The sequence below is a fragment of the Eretmochelys imbricata genome, chromosome 5 (assembly GCF_965152235.1).
Source record: "Eretmochelys imbricata isolate rEreImb1 chromosome 5, rEreImb1.hap1, whole genome shotgun sequence".
NCBI lineage: Eukaryota > Metazoa > Chordata > Testudines > Cheloniidae > Eretmochelys > Eretmochelys imbricata.
In genome coordinates this window covers 38,916,105-38,939,403 of record NC_135576.1, presented here as the reverse complement: position 1 = coordinate 38,939,403, position 23,299 = coordinate 38,916,105, and the positions used below count along the sequence as shown (strand labels likewise).

General features: G+C 43.0%; 1 protein-coding gene across 2 annotated transcripts in view; it reads right to left on the bottom strand.

Annotated features, from left to right (window-relative positions):
• NDUFAF2 (NADH:ubiquinone oxidoreductase complex assembly factor 2) overlaps positions 1-23,299 on the bottom strand; it is a 131,526-nt gene that overhangs the window by 25,309 nt on the left and 82,918 nt on the right. Inside the window, exons 3-4 of one of the 2 annotated variants that reach the window (XM_077816901.1) lie at positions 10,104-10,162; positions 5,291-5,331 (exon numbers count right to left, since the gene is read on the bottom strand). In XM_077816901.1, the coding sequence (XP_077673027.1) occupies positions 5,291-5,331; positions 10,104-10,162 (100 nt within the window). The remainder of the gene's footprint in view (positions 1-5,290; positions 5,332-10,103; positions 10,163-23,299) is intronic. The other variant, XM_077816900.1, reaches the window with a different exon arrangement.

Genomic DNA, 23,299 nt, shown 5'->3' with positions numbered 1-23,299 from the left:
GGCCTGCCAGGGTAAGCCCCCTGGTGGGCGGGGCCAGTTTGTTTACCTGCCGTGTCTGCAGGTTCGGCTGATTGCAGCTCCCACTGGCTGCGGTCTGCTGCTCCAGGCCAATGGGGGCTGTGGGAAGCGGCGCAGGCTGAGGGATGTGCTGGCCGTCGCTTCCCGCAGCCCCTGTTGGCCTGGAGCGGCGAACCGCGGCCAGTGGGAGGCTGTGATTGGCCGAATCTGTGGACGCGGCAGGTAAACAAACTGGCTCCGCCCACCAGGGGGCTTACCCTGGCATGCCAGAGATTGCAGATCCCTGCTGTATACTAAACCCTGGGCCTTGTTTAACACTGTTTACTCAGTCACTGTCCAACATTAATGTTAACACCTTTGGCTTACCCTGGCGGGCTGCGTGCCAAAGGTTGCCAATCCCTGGTATACAGAGATCTTAGTCTGCTTAGTACCATGGCAAACACATTAAACATCCTTTAAACTTTTTATTAACGATAAAGAAAAGGAGGAAAAACAGTTAAAAAATTTTAAATATACAATATTAAATAGGCTTTTATTAAAAAAAACAAGAATCTTTGTTCCCTTTCCTGTTAGCTGGAAAGAGTCTTTAGAAGGAAAATCTCCTTCTCTGACAGTCTGCTAGAGGATATTAAAGATGTTAATAACTGTCCTTTGGGGAAAGAGAGAAGAAGTTAGTTGAGCTGGACTGGAGCTGTTAAAGTACAATCCCCTTTTATTTCAGGTGGTGTTTGGGATTTAGCCAGCACCAGTAGACGTGGCAATGTCATCTGGGTCCCCCTCTCTGGCCTGGTCTAGTCAGGATCTCTCTCAGGCTCAGGGTCCAGGAAGGTGGCAGGGGTGGCAGCTATGATGGTGAAGACTGAGCCAGTAGTCCCCATCTGTTCTTCTGATTTCCCACCTCCCCAACCAAATCATCTTTCTGTAAGGACCCAAAAATGGAGTGGAGTGGGTTGAATGGCCCATTCCCTCACTATTCGGTCCACCAATTAAGCCTAGTATTTGACACACTAATTTTGGTTCATTAATTTTTGGACTCACATTTTCTTATTTACCAAGCATAATCCCAACACCGTCCAGGAGTTATAGCAATAGGCTTCTTTTTTTAAAAAAAGACTAATTTAGGTTTTCTGTCTGGTTTTTTGCATCTGTTCCTATTTACATTTGTTATTATGGGTCATTGTGACATCTTATGAACTTACACTCACTTTTTATAGTTGAGCTCACAATCAGGATAAATCTGTAGGCCCAACAGTATAACAGTACACCACCAGTATATCCAAAGACAACTTTTGGTAACCCATCAGTAATTTAGGGCATCCCAAACACTTATCAGATAAGCTGATTTGCATGTAATGTTATAATTTACCAGATCTCTTTTGACAGAATAGCACTTGATTTAAAGTTGCAACTTCTGTAGACTTTAAAATATTCTGATTAATTTGGATTATAAATTCCTCAGGACAGGGACATGTCTTTTATTTGTCTGGAAAGGTCCATGCTCACTTCTGGTGCCTGTATACAAAGTTAAGAGATGGGCACTGCCTAATCTTAGAATGTTCCAAGATATTTATTCATTCATCTCTTGTTCTATTTGTAAAGGTTTAATTTTTTATGTCTTTTATAATAGTTGAGGAACATATCAGTGTAACTTTCTCTGAACAGACTATATATGTCCATACATACACAATGTGTTACTGCCTTTAGGATGCAATGATACAGATATTGAGGCCAGATCCTTAGGTGGTATAAATTGATGTATATGTTGATTTACAGCAGCTGAGGATATGGCCCAAAGTCTCTATCTAAATGGAGTCTCATTACCATAGGAACACAGTATTCTTAACAGCAGATTACTTTGCAAATGAATGCAGACCAAGCTGTGTTTTATCACCAATCTTATAAATGAGTTAAGGAGGAGATCTGGTATATTTCAAGTTGGAATAAAATCAAAAGGCAACCAACTGTGGCTCAGCATCCCAGAGGGTTACTTTGTAAAACCCCAGGCTCTGAACCACTGACATTCTTTCCATTACTGCCCAAATTAGACATAATTGACAGAAGAAAAATATTCTTGGTTTTGACTTGCCAAGCAAACGGGGTGTTGTTCTAAGTAATTGTCCTCCAAAAAAGGGGGAAAAGGGAAATAAAAGGAACTCAAAGTATGTGAAGTACCTTAAAGCTGAACAAGTAGTTGTCCAATAGAAATTATTATCGCAGGATTCCACTATAAGAAAAACTAAATCTAGTGACAACACCAACAGATGAATATCAATTAAATTCCTTGTGTGTTACAGCCCATAAGGGGCTGAGTTAAAGCATTATGATGAAGATCTGTTGAGTGCATGGTGACAAAAGTAAAGGGGGGCTGAAGAATGGCCTTGTTTGTGCTATAAAATGTGCATCATGTTTGAACATGGTTCTGAACAATACAGTTAGGTGACTTGATGCTGACCATGGCTTCATGATCAGTGTAGAGCTGAACAAATCATGTTTAGCAGCACGTCATTAACCGATTAAACACTGACGTGATGCTGAATGCTATTTTTGCTGGTCTATGCTGACCATGAAGCCATGGTCAGTATCATGTCACCTAGCTCTGTTGTTCACAACCACCTCAAGTAAAGTTTTGCTGGGTAGATAAGGTCTATGGTGAAAAGAGAAAGGGAGACAGGAGGCCAACAGGGCAGAATGGAGGAGGGGAAATGAAGAGAAAGAACAATATATGTTAGAGTTGGGGCAGGGGGAAAAAGGGGCAAGGATGGGTAAAGGGCTAAAGAGAAGGGCAATGGTTAAAAAATGCAGGAATTCGCCAGGCTACAGCTGTTTCCTACCAAAACAGCTGAGGTAGAGCTCCAGTTCCTTAAGCTTCAGGAAGTGCAGTGTTTGCGCTGTGTCGTGATGCAGCGTCACAAAGTGACATAACAGTGCAATGTCAAGACATGAAACTCAAAATCTGTGCACTCCACAGCCTTTTGAGGAGATACTCTCACCCCAGGAGAAAGATGTGAGAAAAACAAGGAGATTTGTTACACAACAGTTTCAGTATGAAATACGGTCACAAATATTCCCCAGTTCCATAGCTGTCAAAGAGCAGTTACCATATCAACATTATTGTCAAAAAGGGAGTATAATACAGAATACAAACCAGCAGAGATATCTAGGGATTACTGTAGATAAAACACTAAAGCTATCAGTACATTGTGGGAAAACAGGAAAATTTCCAAACTATGTCTCGGGAGGGAGGGAGGGAGGGAGGGGGAGAGAGAGAGAGAGAGAGAGATGGTGTGTTGTGATATAAAGACTATCATGGCAAGTGGATTATGTACATCATCCCACCTGAATGCTGAAAAACATTATCCCACATCAATGTGTATTAGTTTCACTTATATTACATAAATGAAAAAAAACTACTTTAGGGATTAGTTCCAACAAAAAATTACTACTCAGATTCCCAGTTTATCATTTCTTCTCTGATAAGGTCAATGAACAGCCCTGCAGGTACAGTTCTTAGCTGCTAAATAATTTTTAGACCCTAATAAACCTCATGAAGTTAAAGGCATGAGTAGTTCTATGACTCTAAATGCACCATTACTTCCAATAATCTTTCATCCTCCTCAGCTCACTTCATCTACAATGTGACATATTTAGGGGTCTAATGATCCAAATGTGCCTCTATAGTTGCTCATCTGCAGGAGATGCTTGCTCCCTGTTCTGAAGGGGTACTGACCACTGCCCCAACCCCCCACACCTCCCCATCCAGAAGCACCCTTAACATCAGTTCCAAAAGAAAATGGCTGAACAAACTAATCCTGCTTCTCAGGGGCATAGTCTTAGACTCTACCCAGCCCAACAAGCATGGCAATCTGACTTATGGAAGCGATATTGGGGGTGGGGGACACTCAACATCTTTGAAGTACCAGTACCACAGGACGTATATTTTCAGCAAGGAAAGAAATACTGACAGGACATCTTGATCCAAGTTGACATTTAGCTGATGGCCTAAGCTCAGCCAGGGAGAAGAGAGAGAGCCCAGTGGGCTGAATACTCCCTCTCTGTCCCCAAAAGCACTTTGATCTATGGAGCCCAGCAGAAAGAATGGAGAGAGTAGCACTCCCATTTCTTCAGTGACTAGAGAAGGAGGGGTATAAGCAAAGATGTACCCTTTGCACAAGCATTTTTGTTTTAAGGTCCTCAACAACCTCTAGGACACAGGCTTAACTCCATTTTAGTTCCACTTATGGGTTTTCTACAGCCCCCATTGCCTGGGTAACTCCAGTGAGGAGTGGGGAAGGGAAAGCAGAAGAAACACCAATAGAAAGAGCTGCATAGCAGGTGAGAGCTCATTTCTACAATTCTACACCTCTTGAAAAAATACTGGTGTGTAAAAATGACAGGCTGAGTAGTATCCTGAATAGGTTATCTTAATGTGCAGCCAAAGTGGGTAACCTGCTAGCTTGTGCAGGTCAGGTGGTCACAGATAGAGGGCCAGATCCTCAGCTGATGTACATCAATGTAGTGCCCCTGAAGTCAATAGAGCTCTACTTCCTGACACAGTGTTAGATTGAGCCTTTATGGTAACTCACTTTTTTAGTCTATAGATTCATTGCTAAATGCCAGGTTTTAATAAAACTGTGTGTCAAATTCAGGTTTGTTTTATCTGATCAAAACAGTCAGAATTGTTCCATTCTTCGCACATTTGTCAGCATGAAAGAGTAAGCAATATTTCACAGCTTTATTCCATTAGAAAGCACTTTTGAAAAAAAGTCAGGACTGCAAAAAGCCCATCTCATTAGCATTGTAAAATGTTAATGCAGTATCTTTTTCTGTTCTGATGAATATGCTGGAAACTGCCTTTGAAGCATGCATTTTAATGTCAATTGGCATGAAAAAATCATACTAGGATATAGCGGGTCTGATTTTTTAAAGAAATAATAATAGCCATTTTAGAATTCACTTATTTAGAAGTTTCTGAATGACCACAATTACTTACCCCAACATCACAATGTAACTTAATTCTGATAAATTCTTTGTAAGAAACAGATATATAAACAATGGAGGAATTTCATTTCTACTTCCACACCCTGACATTAACACTGTACTATAAAATTCTAAAAGAAGCTTATATCGCTACTGAATATAATTTACATAACAAAAAATAGGCAGGCAGCACTATTTACATTCTCTCTCTAAAATGGTTGGACGGATCAGTCCAAGAAAACTAATAGGTCTAGTTAAACTGGATTTACAATTGACAAGGTACTTCAGCTCTTACCTCCATTGTGGGTGGATCCTTTCTTCTTTTTCTAATCCAAGCTGCAAAACATATTAAAATATTTCAAAGGCGGCACACATTTCTGACACCTCAGAGATATTATGAATTCACAAAAGGCACAGCCACATAAAGCAACAATTTGCAGGAGACTATAATAGCAAATTCCCCAAAAATATAGTATTTAATTTTTAAGCAATTATTTGCCCTTGCCCAAAACCGTAGTCGGTAATATTCACCCCTTCAGTTTAGAGAGCATGAACAAGACCTATGCATTACTTAAATCTTCAAAGAAGGGCTCAAGCTCTCTGCACAACAGTGAATTTCACACAGAGAAAACAACAAAACGACTCTCCAGCAAAGGGCATGATCAATGGCTTTACACCACTTTGGAGAGAGGATTCCTGGATATAGCTAAAGCGTTAAAGTCCAAAAATGTAGAAGTTACTCATGAAAATGTGACAAATAGGATGTATGGTGGGATTCTGAAACCCTTACTCATGCTGAGGTAGTACCCTTGCTCTACAAATAATCCCACTGGCTGAGTACAAGTAGCAGAGTCTGGCCCATTCTGTGGTAGATATGACAATTACAGGGCTAGCTGCACTTCCAAACCCCATCTGGTCTCTCTGAGCACACTTCCACCCGTCCGCCCGGGGTATGAGGCTTTGTGCCTTCAACCCTCCTGGGGTGAAACCACGATTCTCCCTGGGATGCAGTACCCTGCACATCAACCATGCTTATCCAAACAGGTATGCCTGTGTTCGCTACCTACAGTTCTTCCCTGAAGAAACTTGTGACCAGTGGATTAGTGACTCAAAATAGCCTTCTTAAAACCAAATATTGTTTATTCTTAACCACTGGAACAAAGCATAACATAAGATCAAAAGGTTTTTTTTAAAAAACAATGCAAGGACTGAGTGCAAGTCTATCATACCTGAAGTCCTACCATCCTTAACATGAAGACCTAGTATGTCTAATTTCACAGACACCCCAACCTCTGGAATCTTAGGGTATGTCTATTCTACAATTAAACACCCATGGCTGGCCTGGATCAGCTGACTTGGGCTCATGGGGCTCAGGCTTCGGGACTGTTTAATTGTAGTGTAGACATCCAGGCTCAGGCTGGAGCCCAGGCCTCTCACTTGGGAGAGGGTCCCCAAACAGCTACACTGCAATTAAACAGCCCCGTAGTCTGAGTGCCTCGAGTCCAACTCAGCTGACATGGTCTGCGGGTGTTTCACTGCAGCGTAGACATACCTTAAGTCCCTCAAGGATGTGGTAAGAACTGTCTTTAAAGGCAGACAAAGCTCTTTGTTCTCTCAGCTCACATGCTTGGACCTGATGTCCAAAACCAGTTTGGTGTGCTCTACAGGGGCCAACCTAGAGCATCAAAGAAAAGGCCCGTGCATTGTCTCAGGTGTTTTGTAACAATTCCCAAGAGTTTGTTGAGGGACGTCTTATTTTGAGTCATGTTTGTTTCCCAATAGTTCTATTGATTTAATCCAATGTAGTCATTCAGTAAATATTCCAATAACCAGGTCAAAATACAGTATTCAGTAGGGGGTTGCACAATTCATAGCTTCTGTAGGCCAAGTGCATTGCACCCAACAGGAGCTCCTTGCATCAATCCAGTCCCTCCCACAAGCTCCCTGTATGCCACCCTCCCATCCTTCTCTGTTTCACAGACTCCCTGCAACTCTCCCTGCCCATCCCATGCCTAGAGCTCTGTCTCTCCTCCTCATTCCCCCCTCTGCCACATGCCAGTGGTTTGTGGTGTTTCCCTTTCCCCATACCATTGTGCCCCATTCCCTTCCATGGCAAGGGCTGTGTGGCAACCTTATCCTCTCTTCCACCCCTGGCAGGAACCCTGTGCGTGTCCCATTCTCCCTCTACCCATGCTGAAGTTTCTGTAAGGCCCCCTCATACCAGGCTCCTGCAACCCCCTTGCAAAGGTTGCTGTGTGCCCCTCACACCATGGTAGGGTCTGGGTTCCCTCCACTCCCATTCCTCCTCACCAGGTCCCTGCCACCCCAAAGTCCCTGCTTTCGACTCCGTATCTCCATTCCACCAACGAAGGTCTCTCTTCCACACCCACCCCAGCCACCCAATTCCTCCTTGTTCCATACAGTAAGTCCCCTAGAAAATATATAGATGTAATGCTTCCTCTACACTGGGGATGTCAAACTTGAATCACCAGGAGGGCCACATGAGGACTAGTACATTGGCCCGAGGGCCGCATCTCTGACACCGCCCCCGCCCGCTGCCCCCAGCCCCGCCCTCTACTCCACCCCTTCCATGAGGCCCCGCCCCTGCCCTGCCCACCCCTTCCCTGCCCCCATTCCAACCCATTCCCCAAAGTCCCCACCCCAACTCTGCCCTCTCCCCGCCCCTATTCCAACCCCTTCCCCAAATTCCTGCCCCTGCCCTGCCTCTTCTCTGCCTCCTCCCCTGAGTGTGCGGCTCCCCGCTTCTCCCCCCTCCCTCCTGGAAACAGCTGTTTGGCGGCAGGAAGCGCTTGGAGATAGGCAGAGGAGCAGAGACATGGCGTGCTGGGGGGAGGGGGAGCGGGGGGAGAGGAGCTTGGAGGGCCGCAGGAAATAACTCCAGAGGGTGCGGGGAGCTTGGCGGGCCACAGGAAATAACTCCGGGGGGTGCGGGGAGCTTGGCAGGCCACAGGAAATAACCCCAGACGCGAGGGCCCCATGCTTGAGACCCCTGCTCTACACGCTAAACACAGTCTCTGGTTTCCCCAACGACACACTTCCCCTGGGGCAGAAACAAGAATCCCAGGGCAAGGCAGCCACAGGCTGCAGCTACACAGAGCAGTGGGAAGTTTTTGTTACCTCTTTTCTATATGTTGTTCTTGTTCCTAATAAAGGGTCTATCTGGACACCACTCTGCTCATCAGGCAGATACTACATAGTACCAGGTGTGGAAGACATACCATGCTGGAAGACCCAGTGAGAGTTCACATTGCAAAGGCTACTGCAGAGCCCATGCAACTGCAAGTAATTCCCCACCAGCCTTAAGAATCTGGGGAAGTTCTGCTTATGCTTGGAAAAGGTTCAGACAGCAATCTGAATGGTATATGAAAGCTACAGGGGCAAATAAACCAGAGAATAAGCAAAAGATTGTTCTGCTCTTAACGGTAGCAGGTACAGAAGCCCTAAATGTACACAATGCATTCTAAACAGATGGTGGTGGTCATGGAAGAGAAGAAGGTTTGAAGAAATAACAAAAGTGTTTGAGGATCATTGTGTCCCTAGGAAAAAAAAAGTTACTTATGAGAGAGATATGTTCAGGATGAGAACACAGAATGAAGGTGAAACAATAAAGTAGTTTGTTGGGCTTAAAACAAAAAAGTCAGTGTTGTAATATTAAAAAACTCCCATTAAAGATCAGATTGTCCTGTGATGTAACAGTTACTAGGCAATGGATCTGACGCTAGAAAGGGCAATATGTACATACCAAGCAGCAAAACAAACAGAAACACAAATAAAAAGCTTACAGATAGGCACAGAGCTGATGGCAAAATACTATAGCTAAACCAGAAAGGGAAAAGCTCACAGAAATTGGCCAAGGACAGAAACATGGAAAGCAGAAAACAAATCCAGCGATGTAGCAACCATGAGTATAGGAAATGCCCAGCATCAGGCAAGTATGTAGAAACTGTAGTGAACCCAACCATTATGCTAAAATGTGCAGAGAAAGCAGGAAAGCGCACGGGATTCCTCAAGTGAAGAGGAAGAGCTGTTCTTAAGACAATAATAAAGGCATCAGAGAACTCAAAAGACTGGGTAATTAAATTGTGTACAAATGGCTGGCACATATGTGACGTCCAAAACAGACATTGGGGCACATGTAAATGGAATAACAGGAAGTGAAATAGAGAAATGTAAGGAGCACATGAAAGTGGAAAAGTCAAAAGTGTCTGTGAAAGACTATTCTGAACAAACAATTCTAATGGTGGGTGAGTGCACACTGACACTTAAATGTAATGGGAAAATGATAAAACAAGAATTTGTGGTCGTAGGCAGAGGGAAGCAAACGAAGTGTTTTGGGCCTTCCCACATGTAAGGTGCTTGTTATGAGGATGTATGTCAGAAAGACAACATAGAACCAGCTATGAATGTATTAATCATTTCATATGAAGATTTATTCACAGGAGATAAATGCTTTCCACTAATATATAAGATATAGTAAAGAGAAGATGCAGAACCTGTAGTACACGCTACACAAAATGTTCTTCAAGCTTTAAGAAAGAGGCTAGACTAGGAGCCGCAAACCAAATGGTATCATCTGGAGAATAGAACAACGTACAGCCCAAGTTCACACTTTAGTAACTGTACAGAAAAAAGGAGGGGTACTACGACTGTATATGGACCAACCCTCAGGCGTTAAACTAAAATATAAGGGTACACTTCCACTTACTCACAGGAAGTGAACTGTTGTCCCAGATGGCAGGAGCCAAATTCTTCAGCAAATTAGATGCATCAGCTGGATGTTGGCAGATCTCTTGGACACTGAGAGCTCAAATATCTGCACTTTCAACACACCATTTGGCAGATACTGCTTCCTAAGACTGCTTTTCAGAATATGTTCAACTCCAAAAGTATTTCGCCATGCAACAAGCCAGATGCTGGAGGGCCTAGCAAGCATGAAAGGGTACATTGATGACATAATTTAGAGAAGCACTTCTACTGAACATCAGGAAATACCAAACAATTCTGGAAATTGCGAGAGCTAATAACCTTAATGTGACCAAATGTCAATTTCAAACAATGGTAATAATATATTTGGAAGAGAGACTCACCTCAAAAAGAATTTTGTCTGATGAATCAAAGATTAAGGCAGTACTGAACATGTTGAGATCTGAAGATAAAAAGGGGATTCAAATGTTCCTAGGCATGTTGAATTATGTCAGCAAATACATACTTTATTATACAGCTTGCACAACTCATCTAAGATATCTCCCTCACAAGATCATTGTGACGGGGCGCACTCGCCTCTCATGAGCACTTCCTGTCGGCTAGGTATGAACCTGCCTTCTCTCTCTGCTCGTGATGCTCCTGTTGGCTGTTGCCTGAGTCAGATGCGTCTTCAATGGCTCAGCCCTCCAACTAAGTCACACAATGTCTAAAATGGATGAACCCCTTCTGGGAAAACAAAGGTCCAAAAAGGACTATCACTGTGCCCTTGTTGGTATCTGTGGCCCCCCACTGGGCTAGCTGCAAGTCTGGCCTGCCCTGGTATAGAGCAGTGCCCCCAGAGCTTTCTCCCAGGAGACTCTTTGCCTTTGCTCTCCTTCAAGTTCATCCTCCTTCTGGAGTGACAAAGTCCAACAAATGGTTGGCTCTCTGCATGGTCTTCAGCCCCATTCCTGAGCCCTTTAAATACCAGCCCTGTGCTTGGGCTTCTAAACGAAACTTGTCCCCTTCTTGGGGCTTTGTCCAATATGCCAGTGATTGGTGGGGGGGCACCCAGGCTCGCCCACTATTCCGGGTCCCAACCCAGGGACCTTATAAACAGCAGCTATGTACTGATTCCATTAATGAATTGCTCCTGCTACATTCCCTGGGCCGCTTCCTATGCAGCCCTCTCCTCTTCACCCTTACTTCAGGGCTGAAGTTCTCAACTCTTCTTCCTCCCCAAATGCCAATGCCACCAGAACCCATCTTCTGGTTCTCCCTTGAGCTCCAACAAGGATCACACTTTCTTACTCCTCTGGTCCGAGACAGGAATTAACCTGCTCAGGCCCTGCACCACCTTTTATCTGAGCCTGCTGCGCTCTGATTGGCTGCTTCCCTTCAGTCTCTGTAGGCAGGAGGACTCAACTTCACTGGGGTTAGGTGTGGTAGGACCACAAGGCCTCCAGCAGGGGGCCTCAACGGGTCTGATATACCATGTCTCAGTCATCAAATGGGTATAGGATACCAGAGCATGAAAGAGTTCAATGATTTAAAACACACTCTGACATCAGCTCCAGTGCTGCAATTTTTTGACCCACTGTAGGGCATCAAATTCTCTATAGATGCATTGAAAGAAGGGCTTGAAGTTGTACTATTACCATGTCATCAAACTGATTGGTTGCAAGTCTCATATGCATTTAGGACTATGACAGCAACAGAGATGTATGCACAAACTGAAAAAGAAACGCTCGGTATGGTGTACAAAATGTCAACTCCTTCTATGGTAGAAGCTTCAAAGCAGAAACTGATCACAAACCACTGATTGCACTACACAAAAGGGGACTTGAAGAAACATCACCAAGAATACAGTGACTACTTTTGAAAATACAGAAGTATGAATTCATAGATTCCAAGGCCAGAAGGAACCTTAGTGATCGCTTAGTCTGACATCCTGTAGAACATAGGTCACTAAGCTTCCCCAAAATAATTCCTAGAGCATATTTTTAAATCAAGAATGGATGTTTTTCTAAAAATTGTCTGTGATGAAGAATTCACCATGACCCTTGGTAAACTGTTCCAAGGATTAATTACCCTCACTGTTAAAAATGTATGCCTTATTTCCAGTCTGAAGTGGTCTAGCTTCAACTTCCTGCCACTGCAAAAAGAAAAGGAGTACTAGTGGCACCTTAGAGACTAACCAATTTATTTGACTAACCAATTTAAATTAAACCAATTTAATGTAGCTCACGAAAGCTTATGCTCAAATAAATTGGTTAGTTTCTAAGGTGCCACTAGTACTCCTTTTCTTTTTGCAAATACAGACTAATACAGCTGTTACTCTGATTCCTGCCACTGGAGTGTTAAGCAAAATAGATAGACTCAAGGAGATCAATCACTATAAGGAATCCTTTAATCGTTCTTGTGGCTCTTCTCTGAACTCTTTCCAATGTATTAACATCCTTCTTGAATTGCGGGCACCAGAACTAGACACAGTATTCCAGCAGCAGTCACACCAGTGCCAAATTCATAGAGGAAAAATAGCCTCTCTAGTCCTACTCAGGATTCCCTTGCTCATGAATCTCAAGATTGCATTAACTTTTTTGGCCACAGCATCACACTGGGAGCTCACAATCAGCTGACTAGCCATCACGACCCCCAAATCTTTTTCAGAGTCACTGCTCTCAGGAGAGAATCCCTCATCTTGTAAGTATGCCCTACATTCTTTGTTCCTAGATGTACACATTTATATTTAGCCTATTAAAATGCATATTTTGCTCAAGCCCAGTTTACCAAACAATCACAGATCAGTGACCAATCCTTTTAAATTATTTATCACTCCCCAATTTTTGTGTCATCTGCAAACTTTATCAGTGATGGTTTGTAACAGACACTAATACTCCTCTTGTGCTTTATCTGTTAAGACATTGAACCATAAACATTCAATAGCATTTTCTTTTGAGCTATCAGTGACTCAGAAACAAGTATTGTGATGTTCTACATACTGTGTCATTACCCTTCCCCTTTTGCCTACTTGATCCTTCCTAAATAGGTTATAACCATTGATTTTAACTTTATAATTGTGCAAATCATCCTACCAGGTTTGAGAAATACCAATTAGACCAAATTTATGTTCATAAATGAGCAATTCCAATTCCTCATTTGTTACACAGGCTCCTAGTGTTGGCGTATAGGATAGTCAAGAATTTCTTCTCTTCATGTCCTTTGGTTCCTTGATTACTTCTGTTCTCAACATCTCAATTTTGTGCTGAGTGCTCATATCATCCCTCTTTTTACCCTTCCATTTTGTTATTACTTTTACTACCACCTGACTACTCTAGCCAGTCTGTCCCCAAGGAGATTGGTCCCTCTTATAATTAGGTGGAGGCTATCCAAACTACACAGTCCCCTCTCCCCACAGCAAAGTGGACCAATGTTCCACAAAACCAAAACCCCTTACCCTACACCAATTTTAGCCAGTGGTTCATTTCTATAATCTTTTACCTTCTGTCTTCCTTTGCTCATGTGAGAGGAAGGGTCTCAGAAGATCATCTGGACATTCTTCTTCAGCACACTTCTGAGTTCCCTGAAGTCATCTGCTATCTGCAAGATATCCCACGCTGCAGTATCATTAGTGCCAATATGAACCATCACCACTGGATCCTTGCCCAATGACTTGAGAAGTTACTTTAAGATTGGATAGACTTCTGGTGTCGTGGCTCCGGAAAGCAGCATACTGTTCTGTTGTCCATCTGCCTCTTGCAGAATGTTTTTTCTAGTCTTCTGAGTATTGAATCTTCAACAAGCATAGTCTGTCTTCCTTGGATGACTAGAGAACTCTTTGTGGGCAAGCGTGATTTTCTTACAGGTTGAGCTTAGCTGCCATCCACGTGTCCCCCCATAGATCTCTTTGTTCCCTTCAACCTGCTGGATTGTGAGAAGTACCTTGCAAAGTTTCCATGTTCAGGACTTGGTATGGATTTGAAACTTCTAGTTATATGGAATCCCTCCCGTCTTCTTCCCTCTGGTGGCAACAGCCTGACCATCCTCATCTATCTCCAGCTGTGTAGAATGCCACAATGACCTCTTGCCTCTGGTGGTTATGAACTGCCAGGCTTCCTCTCTGACTTCCTCACTCTCCAATTCCTTGGTAGCCAGCTCCTTTCTTCCAGGAACCTGGGGTACTAGGTGATGTTTTCCCAACCTGATAGTCTAGGAACTCCTCAGCTTCTCCGATTCTCAGTAGCATCTCAACTTGCCCCTCCATCCAATAATCTTTTTCTCCAGCACAGAAACCAACTTCTACTTCATGCACATAAAATCCCTTCTGTCCTCAGGTAGGAAAGAGAAGATGGCACATCCGCTGCAGGTCATCCCCACTGTTCTATTGCTGGCCATCTTGATATCACATGTAGTGAGGAACCTGAAAGCAAAGCCTCTCACCCTGCCCCTCTAAACTTCCTTGGAAACTCCCTTGTTAGCTGCCTGTTTGCAGCTCTTGGATTTGCCTAGCAAGTGACTTTTTATACCAAGTCTTCCCTGCTTAAGTCAGCTCTGCTCCTCACCATTAGCGAGCAATTAACCAATCAGAGACTTCAAACATGTGGGCTGATGAAAGCTCCAAGGGCTAGCGCCTCATGGGCTTTACAGGGCACCCTGCTTACTCAGGAGCCCAGGGCCCATCTACAGTCCTTTTACAGAGAACAGTCAACCAAACCGCCAACAGATGGACCAGACACACCACTCACTAAGTCCCGCTACCTCAAAGCACAGAGTCTGCAGGTACTCCCTCCAAAACTCCCCTGGTTGTTGCCTCTGTTCAAAGTTGAAACCCTGGAGTTCCAACCTGTATCCTATTTAGTAATAGCAGACACAGTCTCAAGAGGTTATGCTCCATTAGACAGTACATATAGCCTGATAATCTGAAACAAGCAGTAATCATACATGTGAATGTTATAAAATCATCACATGCTGTCTCTCCAAGCTTATGGGATGAACAGGAGACAAACAGCTAAAAGTGAAATCCTGCAAGCAGTGATAAGCTATAAGTATAGGAGGGAAAAAATGCAACACTTCCTACCTGCCTATTCCCTCAATAAAAGTTAGCTTTTAGTGATCTCAGGAGTGCTCTTAAAGGGGACACATATTGTGGTTCTCACAATGAGAAAGAAAACATTGGAAAGAATTCACAAAGGGCAGTTGGGAATGACCAAATCAAAAAGGAGAGCTAGAGAAATTGTATTCTGGTCACTAGTGATATTGAAGAAATGGGAAACAGGTGAGGAATATGTCAGAAGTACAGAAATTCCCAGCAGAAAGAAGCAATGGTATCATATGAAAAAATGCTCAGTTCCATGGAACAAAGTTCGAATTGATATGTTCAGTTGGAGAAGACATGACCACCTGGTTAAAATAGACTACTTTACTAATTTCCCAGAAGTAGTCATATTTGAAGATCCCACTGCAGCAACAGGCACATTAAGTTTGTCAGGCACATTAAGTTTGTATTTGTACATCATGAAATACCAAGAACAGTAATAACTGATAAACAGAGAACAGTTCAAGAATAGGGCATTCCTGGATTTTGCTAAAATGTACAAACTTTCATCACAAGACAGCTAGTCCTAGATATCCTCAAAGCCAATGCTGTATGTGGAATATGTACAGTGAAGAACTTGCTAAAATCTATCTATATATAAAAAAAAATTTATATTTAGCACTACTCAGCTATAGAGCTACAATGTGAAAAACATCACCTGTTGAACTCCTCTACAAGAACAAATGGATATAAACTGGCCATCAATAAGTTTAGACTTAAAATTAGACAAAGCTTTCTAACTATCATAGGAGTGAAGTTCTGGAACAATTTCCCAAGAGGAGTAGTGGTGGCAAAAACCTAACTGGTCTGAAGACTGAGATTGGAAGATTCTGGAGGGGATGGTATGATGAGGTTGCCTATAATGTCATATGGCCCATCCGTGACTGCTATTAGCAAATATTTCCAATGGCTGGAAATGGGACACTAGATGGGGAGGGCCCTGAGTTACTACAGACAATTCTTTCCCAGGTGTCTTGCTGATGGGTCTCTCCCACATGTTCAGGGTCTAACTGACTGTCATATTTGGAATCGGGAAAGAATTTTCCTCCAGGTCACATTGGCAGACATCCTGGGGGGCTGTCTACTTCCTCTGCAGCATGGGGGATGGGTCACTTGCTATTTTGAACTAGAGTAAATGATGGATTTTCTGTAACCTTGAAGTCTTTAAATCAAGATCTGAGGACTTCAGTAACTCAGCAGAGGTCATGGGTCTATCACAGGAGTGGATGGGTGAGGTTCTGTGGCCCGTGATGTGCAGGTCGGACTAGATGATCATGATGGTCCCTTCTGGCCTTAAAGTCTATGAAATGTATAAAGACTCAATTACCTGATATGGGGAAAAAATAAAGGATGACCAAGGGTTCCGCAATAGTGAGGAAAAGACTAGGAAAGTACAACGAGACAAAATATTACATAAAGGAACAAGACATTTTCCACAGTTAAAAAAACAAAAAAGACTGAGAATTTGGCAAGATGGGCACTGGCCAGTCAAAACTACAGCAATCAAAGATGAAGGCAAAAATCTTATGAAGGAATCCTAAGCATCTGCTCAGGATACCTGAAAATATGGCTGTGACAAGTGAAGTGAGAGCAGACACTTTTTGAAAACAATACACAAAACCGACCCTGTAATTAACTATGAGACTGAATGGTCTTTTACAGATAAGGATTTGCCTTAAGAGGGTTTACAAAACAGAAAATTGGGCACATTGCTGAAATGCTGAATGAGACTGATTGAAACATGTTAAGGTCGTGTTAAAGGAACCTGAAGGGTTGTGAAGTCAGGTATTGTATTTATTACAGTTTGTAAATTTCATAGTGTTATGGTAATTCCTCCTGGAAGTGAAGAGATGTCACGCTTCTAGATACTGTCATTGGTTTCCTATGACACAGTTCCAGCTGGGGCAGAAACAAAAGCAGCTCAGGACAGGCAGACCCTATTGTTGTTTTTTTCAAATTTCTGCCCCAGATGGGATTCAGACTCAGAGCGCCTGGGGTGGTGTTCAGATTCAATGATCATAACATACCAGGGGAGCCACACAGGTCCTATAAGACCAGGACAGGGCTGTTGCAAGCTGCAGCTATACAGGATAGTAGGAAGTGTTATCTTATTCTGTACTTAGTTTCTGTTCATAATAAATGGTTTATCTTGACAACTCTGATTGTCATGAAAATACTATACCTCCCACCAGGTCCTTTTCCACCAGGTCCTTTCCTCCCCTCCCCCCCCCCCAGCCCCGCCCAACCACCGTCCCTCAGTCCTCTCCAGGTCCCTGCTTCCTTCTTCTTCTACCTCCACTCCCTACCAACAGTGCTGCATCCCTCCAGTGCCTGCTGCTTCCCCGTCTCTCCTACCCCGTTCCTTGCTCCACATGCACAGGCACACACCTCCTGTAAGGCTCTCTTATTTTTGTTAGTGTGCAGGATACAACGTCCACTCAAGTTAACTCAAGTTAACCTGCTGCTTCTAATATGTGTGCACAGCAGCAGGGGGCAGTAGTTGAGATTTCTCCGCCTGCAGCACCAGAAAATCTGGGGGCCCTGATGTTCCTGTCAATCAGGCATTCCCAGTATTCCCATTTGCACCAATCTCAACAGGTTTTGGCTCACGGATGTCTAGAACACTCCCAGAAATGTTGGTATTGATCAGATGGGCTGTTCCAAAGTTACTGCATTACAGACAAATGCCAAGTTCCATGTTAGACCTCACTTCACTTGGCTAATGAATTATTAAAAAGACCACTTGAAATCCACCACAGATACCATACAAATATATATCCCTGGTACTGTCCATATATACATCAATATATGTCAGCATTTAGAAGCACCAGTGCACTAGCATTTAGCTTATTTGAGCTTTCAACGTATAGAAATGAGGCATGTATGACTGCAAATATTCTGTCTCTCCCACTATAATTTTTCAAATGAATAAGCAAGAGAAACACAAGCGGCCAGTAGTGAGCATCAGGACAGATGTAAGGACAACCAGTTCCACATACACATATATAGCAAAATGTTCTCCTATGTGTCTGTAGAATTAAGACACTTGCTACTGTGTTTGAAAATAGAGAAAAAGTGACATTCAATGAAATATGTTTGAATTCATAGTATGAGTTGTGGGCATCTAAAAAATTCCAGGATGGTTTGTGGAGCACTTCATGACAATCTTTACCATTTCTAATACAGTACTATTTTACATTCGCACAGCACTTCCATAGAAAGACGAAGAGCACTCTGCAAACTGCATAGATAGAGATTGTTTCACTTCACCACTGAAAGGAAACATGGCAGCCAATCTGCTTCAGCAACACCATGAAATAGCTGGTAGGAGGAACTAGTCTCCAATTAAAATGAGAGCGGTATTATGAAGATTCAGAGTAACAGCCGTGTTAGTCTGTATTCGCAAAAAGAAAAGGAGTACTTGTGGCACCTTAGAGACTAACCAATTTATTTGAGCATGAGCTTTCGTGAGCTATAAATTGGTTAGTCTCTAAGGTGCCACAAGTACTCCTTTTCTTATTATGAAGATTGGGCAATTTCATTTTGCCTATCTGGAATTTAGCCAGGACTCCAAAGTTAACAGCCTTAACTCAAGGATAATACTAAGGTATCTTTAATGTAGAGTGGCCAGATGCCCAGTTTTCAACCTGAAAGTCTGGTTGAAAAGGGGACCTGACAGTGTCCGGTCACTGCGAGCGGGAGAGATGGGGAGGCACTGGGCCATCACTCGCTCCAGCCCCTACTCAGCTGGGGCTGCCTCCTACCTTTGTCAGGTAGCTGCAGCTCCCAGCCCTGGCTCCACAGGCAAGTCCCTCCTGACTCAGGTGGGGGGTTGGGGGTGGGAGGGAAAAAGCACTGAGTGACATGGGGAGGGGGTAAAAGGAGCAGATGGGGTGGGGCCTCAGGGAATAGGTGGGACGGGATGGGGCTTTGGGGGGAAATAGGCGGGGCAGGGGAGGTTTTTAAAATATTACCAAGCTGGCAACCCTCCTTTAATGACAGGGCCTCAATTTTTGCCTCTAGTCTACAAGATGGCACCCTCAAAGCAGTATTTCTTCTTTACACCATACTGCTGCATTTCTTCCATGACAGAGAACACCAATTCACTTACCAACACTACTCCTGTGGTGTACTGAGGACTGTGTTGGAATTGCAAGTTATCGCTTTAGGGGCAGACGGGGCTTTTGGGTCTTGCTTTCAGGCTACAGGGATCAGCCTGTTTCTCTTTCTGTTTGGGTTCTGGGGCGTTCTGAATTCTAAGAAATAACATTGTGTTAACATGGCAACCTTCCAGCAAGAGTATTTATGTTTTTATGTAACTTCTTGGTTTATATGCCATGACACATATAAATTTCCTGATGTGTCTGGGTTTCCTTGGAGGTCCTTCAATCCTGATACTCAAGAGGCCAAACCTTGCCTTTATGGAGAAGTCTTTCAGAACTGAATAGGCAACACTAACCTGTCTACAGAGTTTTCGCACCATCAATCAGAAAACAATAAGAAAATGGTATTCCATTCTATAGGTTGGTTAAGTAGATAAAGTGATTTTCTATTAAATTCTACAGAACTCTATTTGTTTCAATGCTTACATTTTATAGGATTTTCCTATTGCAATATCTGGCAAGATCACAGCCTAAATTAGTATGGCTATTAAACTGTCACACTTTTCAGCTGATGGCACTGAATGTGATAGAGATTAAAGTTGTATTGTACAACTGTAAAAACACCAGAAAGACTAAAGAAGGAAGTGACTCATGATTGTTAATAAGGGAGCAAGTGTGAGCCTTGTGGTACACAAATCTTCTCTTCTATCAGATGGTCTATCTCTTCAGACCATCACCAGCAGCAGTTCTGGTGCTCTAGGGAAAACAGCAGGGTTGCCAGGTGTCTGGTTGTCGACTGGAACACCCTGTCAAAAAGAGACCCCTGGTGGCTCTGACTGGATCATAAAAAAGTCCAGTCAGCAGAGCAGCGGGGCAGGCAGGCTGCCTGCCCGGCTCCAAGCAATTCCTGGAGGTGGCCAGCATGTTCGGCTCCTAGGCACAGGGGCAGCCAGGGAGGCTCCACAAGCTGCGCCCAAACGCAGCCAATGGGAGCTGCAGGGACGGTGCCTGGAGCCTCCTGGCCGCCCCTGCACCTAGGACCCGGAGTGACATCAGGCCACTTCTGCCTGAGGTCAGCACTGCCAGGAGTCCCCACCCCCTACCACAGCCCTGGACCCCCTCCTACACCCCAAACCCCTCATCTCCAGCCCTACTCCAGAGCCCGCACTCCCAGCCTTCACCCCCACTCCCTGTACCCAACCCCCCTGCTCCAGCCCAGAGCCCCCTCCCACATATTTCTGGCTCCACTCCAGAGCCCGCACCCCCAGCCCAGAGCCCGTACCCCCTCCCACACCCCAACTCCCTGCCCCAGCCCAGTGAAAATGAGAGAGATAGGGAAGAGTGAGCGACCGGGGGGGGAATAGAATGAGTGGGGGGGCGAGGCCTTGGAGAAGGGGGGCAGGACAAGGGTGTTCAGTTTCCTGCAAATAGAAAGTTGGAACCCCTAAAAAAGGGGTAAAGCAGCGGACATGTTAGAAGCATAATGAAAGGTGTAAAAAGAAAAGGAGTACTTGTGGCACCTTAGAGACTAACCAATTTATTTGAGCATAAGCTTTCGTGAGCTACAGCTCACTTCATCGGCTGCATGAAAGGTGTGCAATGGACACAAAACAGGCAGGCAGGCAGCAGGAAAGCAGAAGGCAGTTTTAATGTTTAATAAAGAGGGCAGTTTTTAAACTCACATCATGTAGGTGATTATCTTCTACGGTCTCTCTATGAATGGTTTTATTACAGCACAGTTAGTTTGATTCCTCAATTCTCAACATCTATAACTTGCTTTCCATTTTGGGAAAATTGCTATTATTTTCTTAAAATGCTAGTATCTTCACAGCTGTATTTCACCTTCAGCTTACCACCAATTCACAGTTCTGTACAAACGGATCTTTGAAATCATACCAAGTTTAAGCTGCAGCTGCAAGTAATTGCAGAAATACAAGCATTTCAATTATCAGAGCAGTAGCCGTGTTGGCCGCTTTTACAGATCCAGACTAAGAGTCCTGTGGCACCTTATAGACTAACAGACGTATTGGAGCATAAGCTTTCGTGGGTGAATTCACCCACGAAAGCTTATGCTCCAATACGTCTGTTAGTCTATAAGGTGCCACAGGACTCTGAAGCATTTCAGTGGTTGCCTTCCCCTTCCTGCCACCCCCCACTGCCATCTTGGATTCTTAACCAATGATTTGATTAGAGATTTGCAGTTGAATGGAGTGTTTGTATGAAGTGATACTTATTTAATTGCCTCAGCTCAACACTCCACACACAGGACGTTGCAAGTATTTTAACTTTATCTTTAAAAGTTAAATAAATTTTATGAGCAAAATATATGAAGTGAGAAATATGTTATTCAAAATATTTTTACGCGTTAGAGATGACCCTCACTTTGCTGCACTCATGGAGTGATAAAATGTCATCCCTCATTTATGAAGTTATTTCTCATATCAAACCTTCCATCATCATATTACTCCCGTCTACACACATAGATAATGCATTTATGATGGTATGCTTTTTTTTGCTCTCCATCTACAAAAAACCCCCCAAATCTTTGAATTTATAGTTTTATAGATGGTTCCACCCTGCTTTCCTTGGACTAAACGCCAGAACCACAAAATCTCATAGCTGAACCTTAAAAATAACTTGTTGATCCAAACACAGCACTACATACTACTTTTCCGAACAGTTACAGCTGAATTCAGTTTAGTATTTGTAATAAGCTACAGTAGAAAATAATGAATTTGTGACACAAGTGTTCCTTTACTGCCTGATACAAGTGTCTCCTGTGCAGCAGAGCACACCTCGAATGTTTTACAAGGTGAACATTCCCCTACCCGCCCCCCAAAAACAAAGCCATCCTCTGAACCGACAGTCTTTAATATAGCTTTATCAGTCTTTAAAAACTACTCACAGATTTTCTAAAACCCAGATCATTCTTCTATCTTTGGAGAGAAGGATGAGGAGATTCTCATATATTTTCCCCCATTAAGCTTCAGGACATTTTATTTCAAATGCAAAATTATGAAGTCTTCATGAGTTCAGGCAGTACAAGTAAAATTTTGTGTATCTGACATGACACTGCCTGTGAACAAATGCTTATGCATGTGGGAAACTTTCCTCACATGAGTACAATTAGGCAGGTACGTAAGCGTTTGCAGGGTCAGAGCCATAATGATGGACTATGATGAGAAAAACCAGCAGCAGCTAAAGTGCAAAAAAAAAAAAATGACTAGCAATTATCTAATTTAAGAAAAACCAACTGACTAAATCATGTAACTGAGATAGAAGAGATATAGTATTTTATATTCTCTATCTGAACACACTTATACACCAAAATTTAGAGATAGAAAAGATCATGGAGACCAGTGGTTTTCAAATTTTTTTCATTTGCGGACCCCTAAAAAATTTCAGATGCAGGTCTGGACTCTTATGGAAATCTTAAGACATAGTCTGCAGACCCCATGTTGAAAACCACTGATCTCTAGTCCATCCCCTTTGTGCATGCAATATACTCCTCTAGTGTTTTGTCCAATCCAGTTTTAAACGACTGAAGAAATGAGATTTCTAGCATAGTTAAATATTATTGTTGAAGGGAACAATAAGATAGATGCTTTAATGTGTGTTATTTGAATGGTGCTCCTTTACTTTTTTAATTAAAAAAATGCATCCAGTGAAGGCTATGTCTGGAAATACTTCCACTCGAACACTCCCCTTCCCCGATCCCAAAAAAGCAAAATACCTTCACACAGCCAAGACCCATTAGGCTTAGCAAAGCAAAGAAGGTGGTGATACAGGTCTGTGACCAAAACAGGAGGGTTTTTCTGCAAAGCTTTTGAAAATGAATAGATTGCCTGCATTTCAAATTGTCTAATTATGTTGCTGTTGCTATTTATATCTATATGGTACTTTCTGTATTCTGTGCTTATTATTCTGCTATCTTTGTCCATGTGCAAATTTGCAAGATAACTGGACTTTTCATACCTTGAGACCCAGGCATTCTTTCATCAGCGCTCATTTGCATTCTTATTAGTATGCATGAGATTTTCATTGAACGTTAGTAACTCCTACTGGCACATAATGCACTGTAACAAGCGTAAAAGTGAGCATGCAAATTAAGACTCCCATTAATCACTAAATGTTACCAATCCAAAAAAAAAAAAAAAAAAGAAAAAAACCACAAGAACAGGCAGGCAGTAAAATGCTGCCTGAAGCATGCAATTCCTTGAATCTCTACAGGCATTGAAAATGACTGATATCCTTTCAGGAGCACTGTTGACATGAGCTGAGGAGGTAACTGAGGTATTCTATCACTAGATAGTGTAGGTGACCATCCAAAATTACAATTACAGAAAGGTTATCAGTTGTCTGCATCCACGAGACACTGCCATAGAAAAAAATGTATCATTTA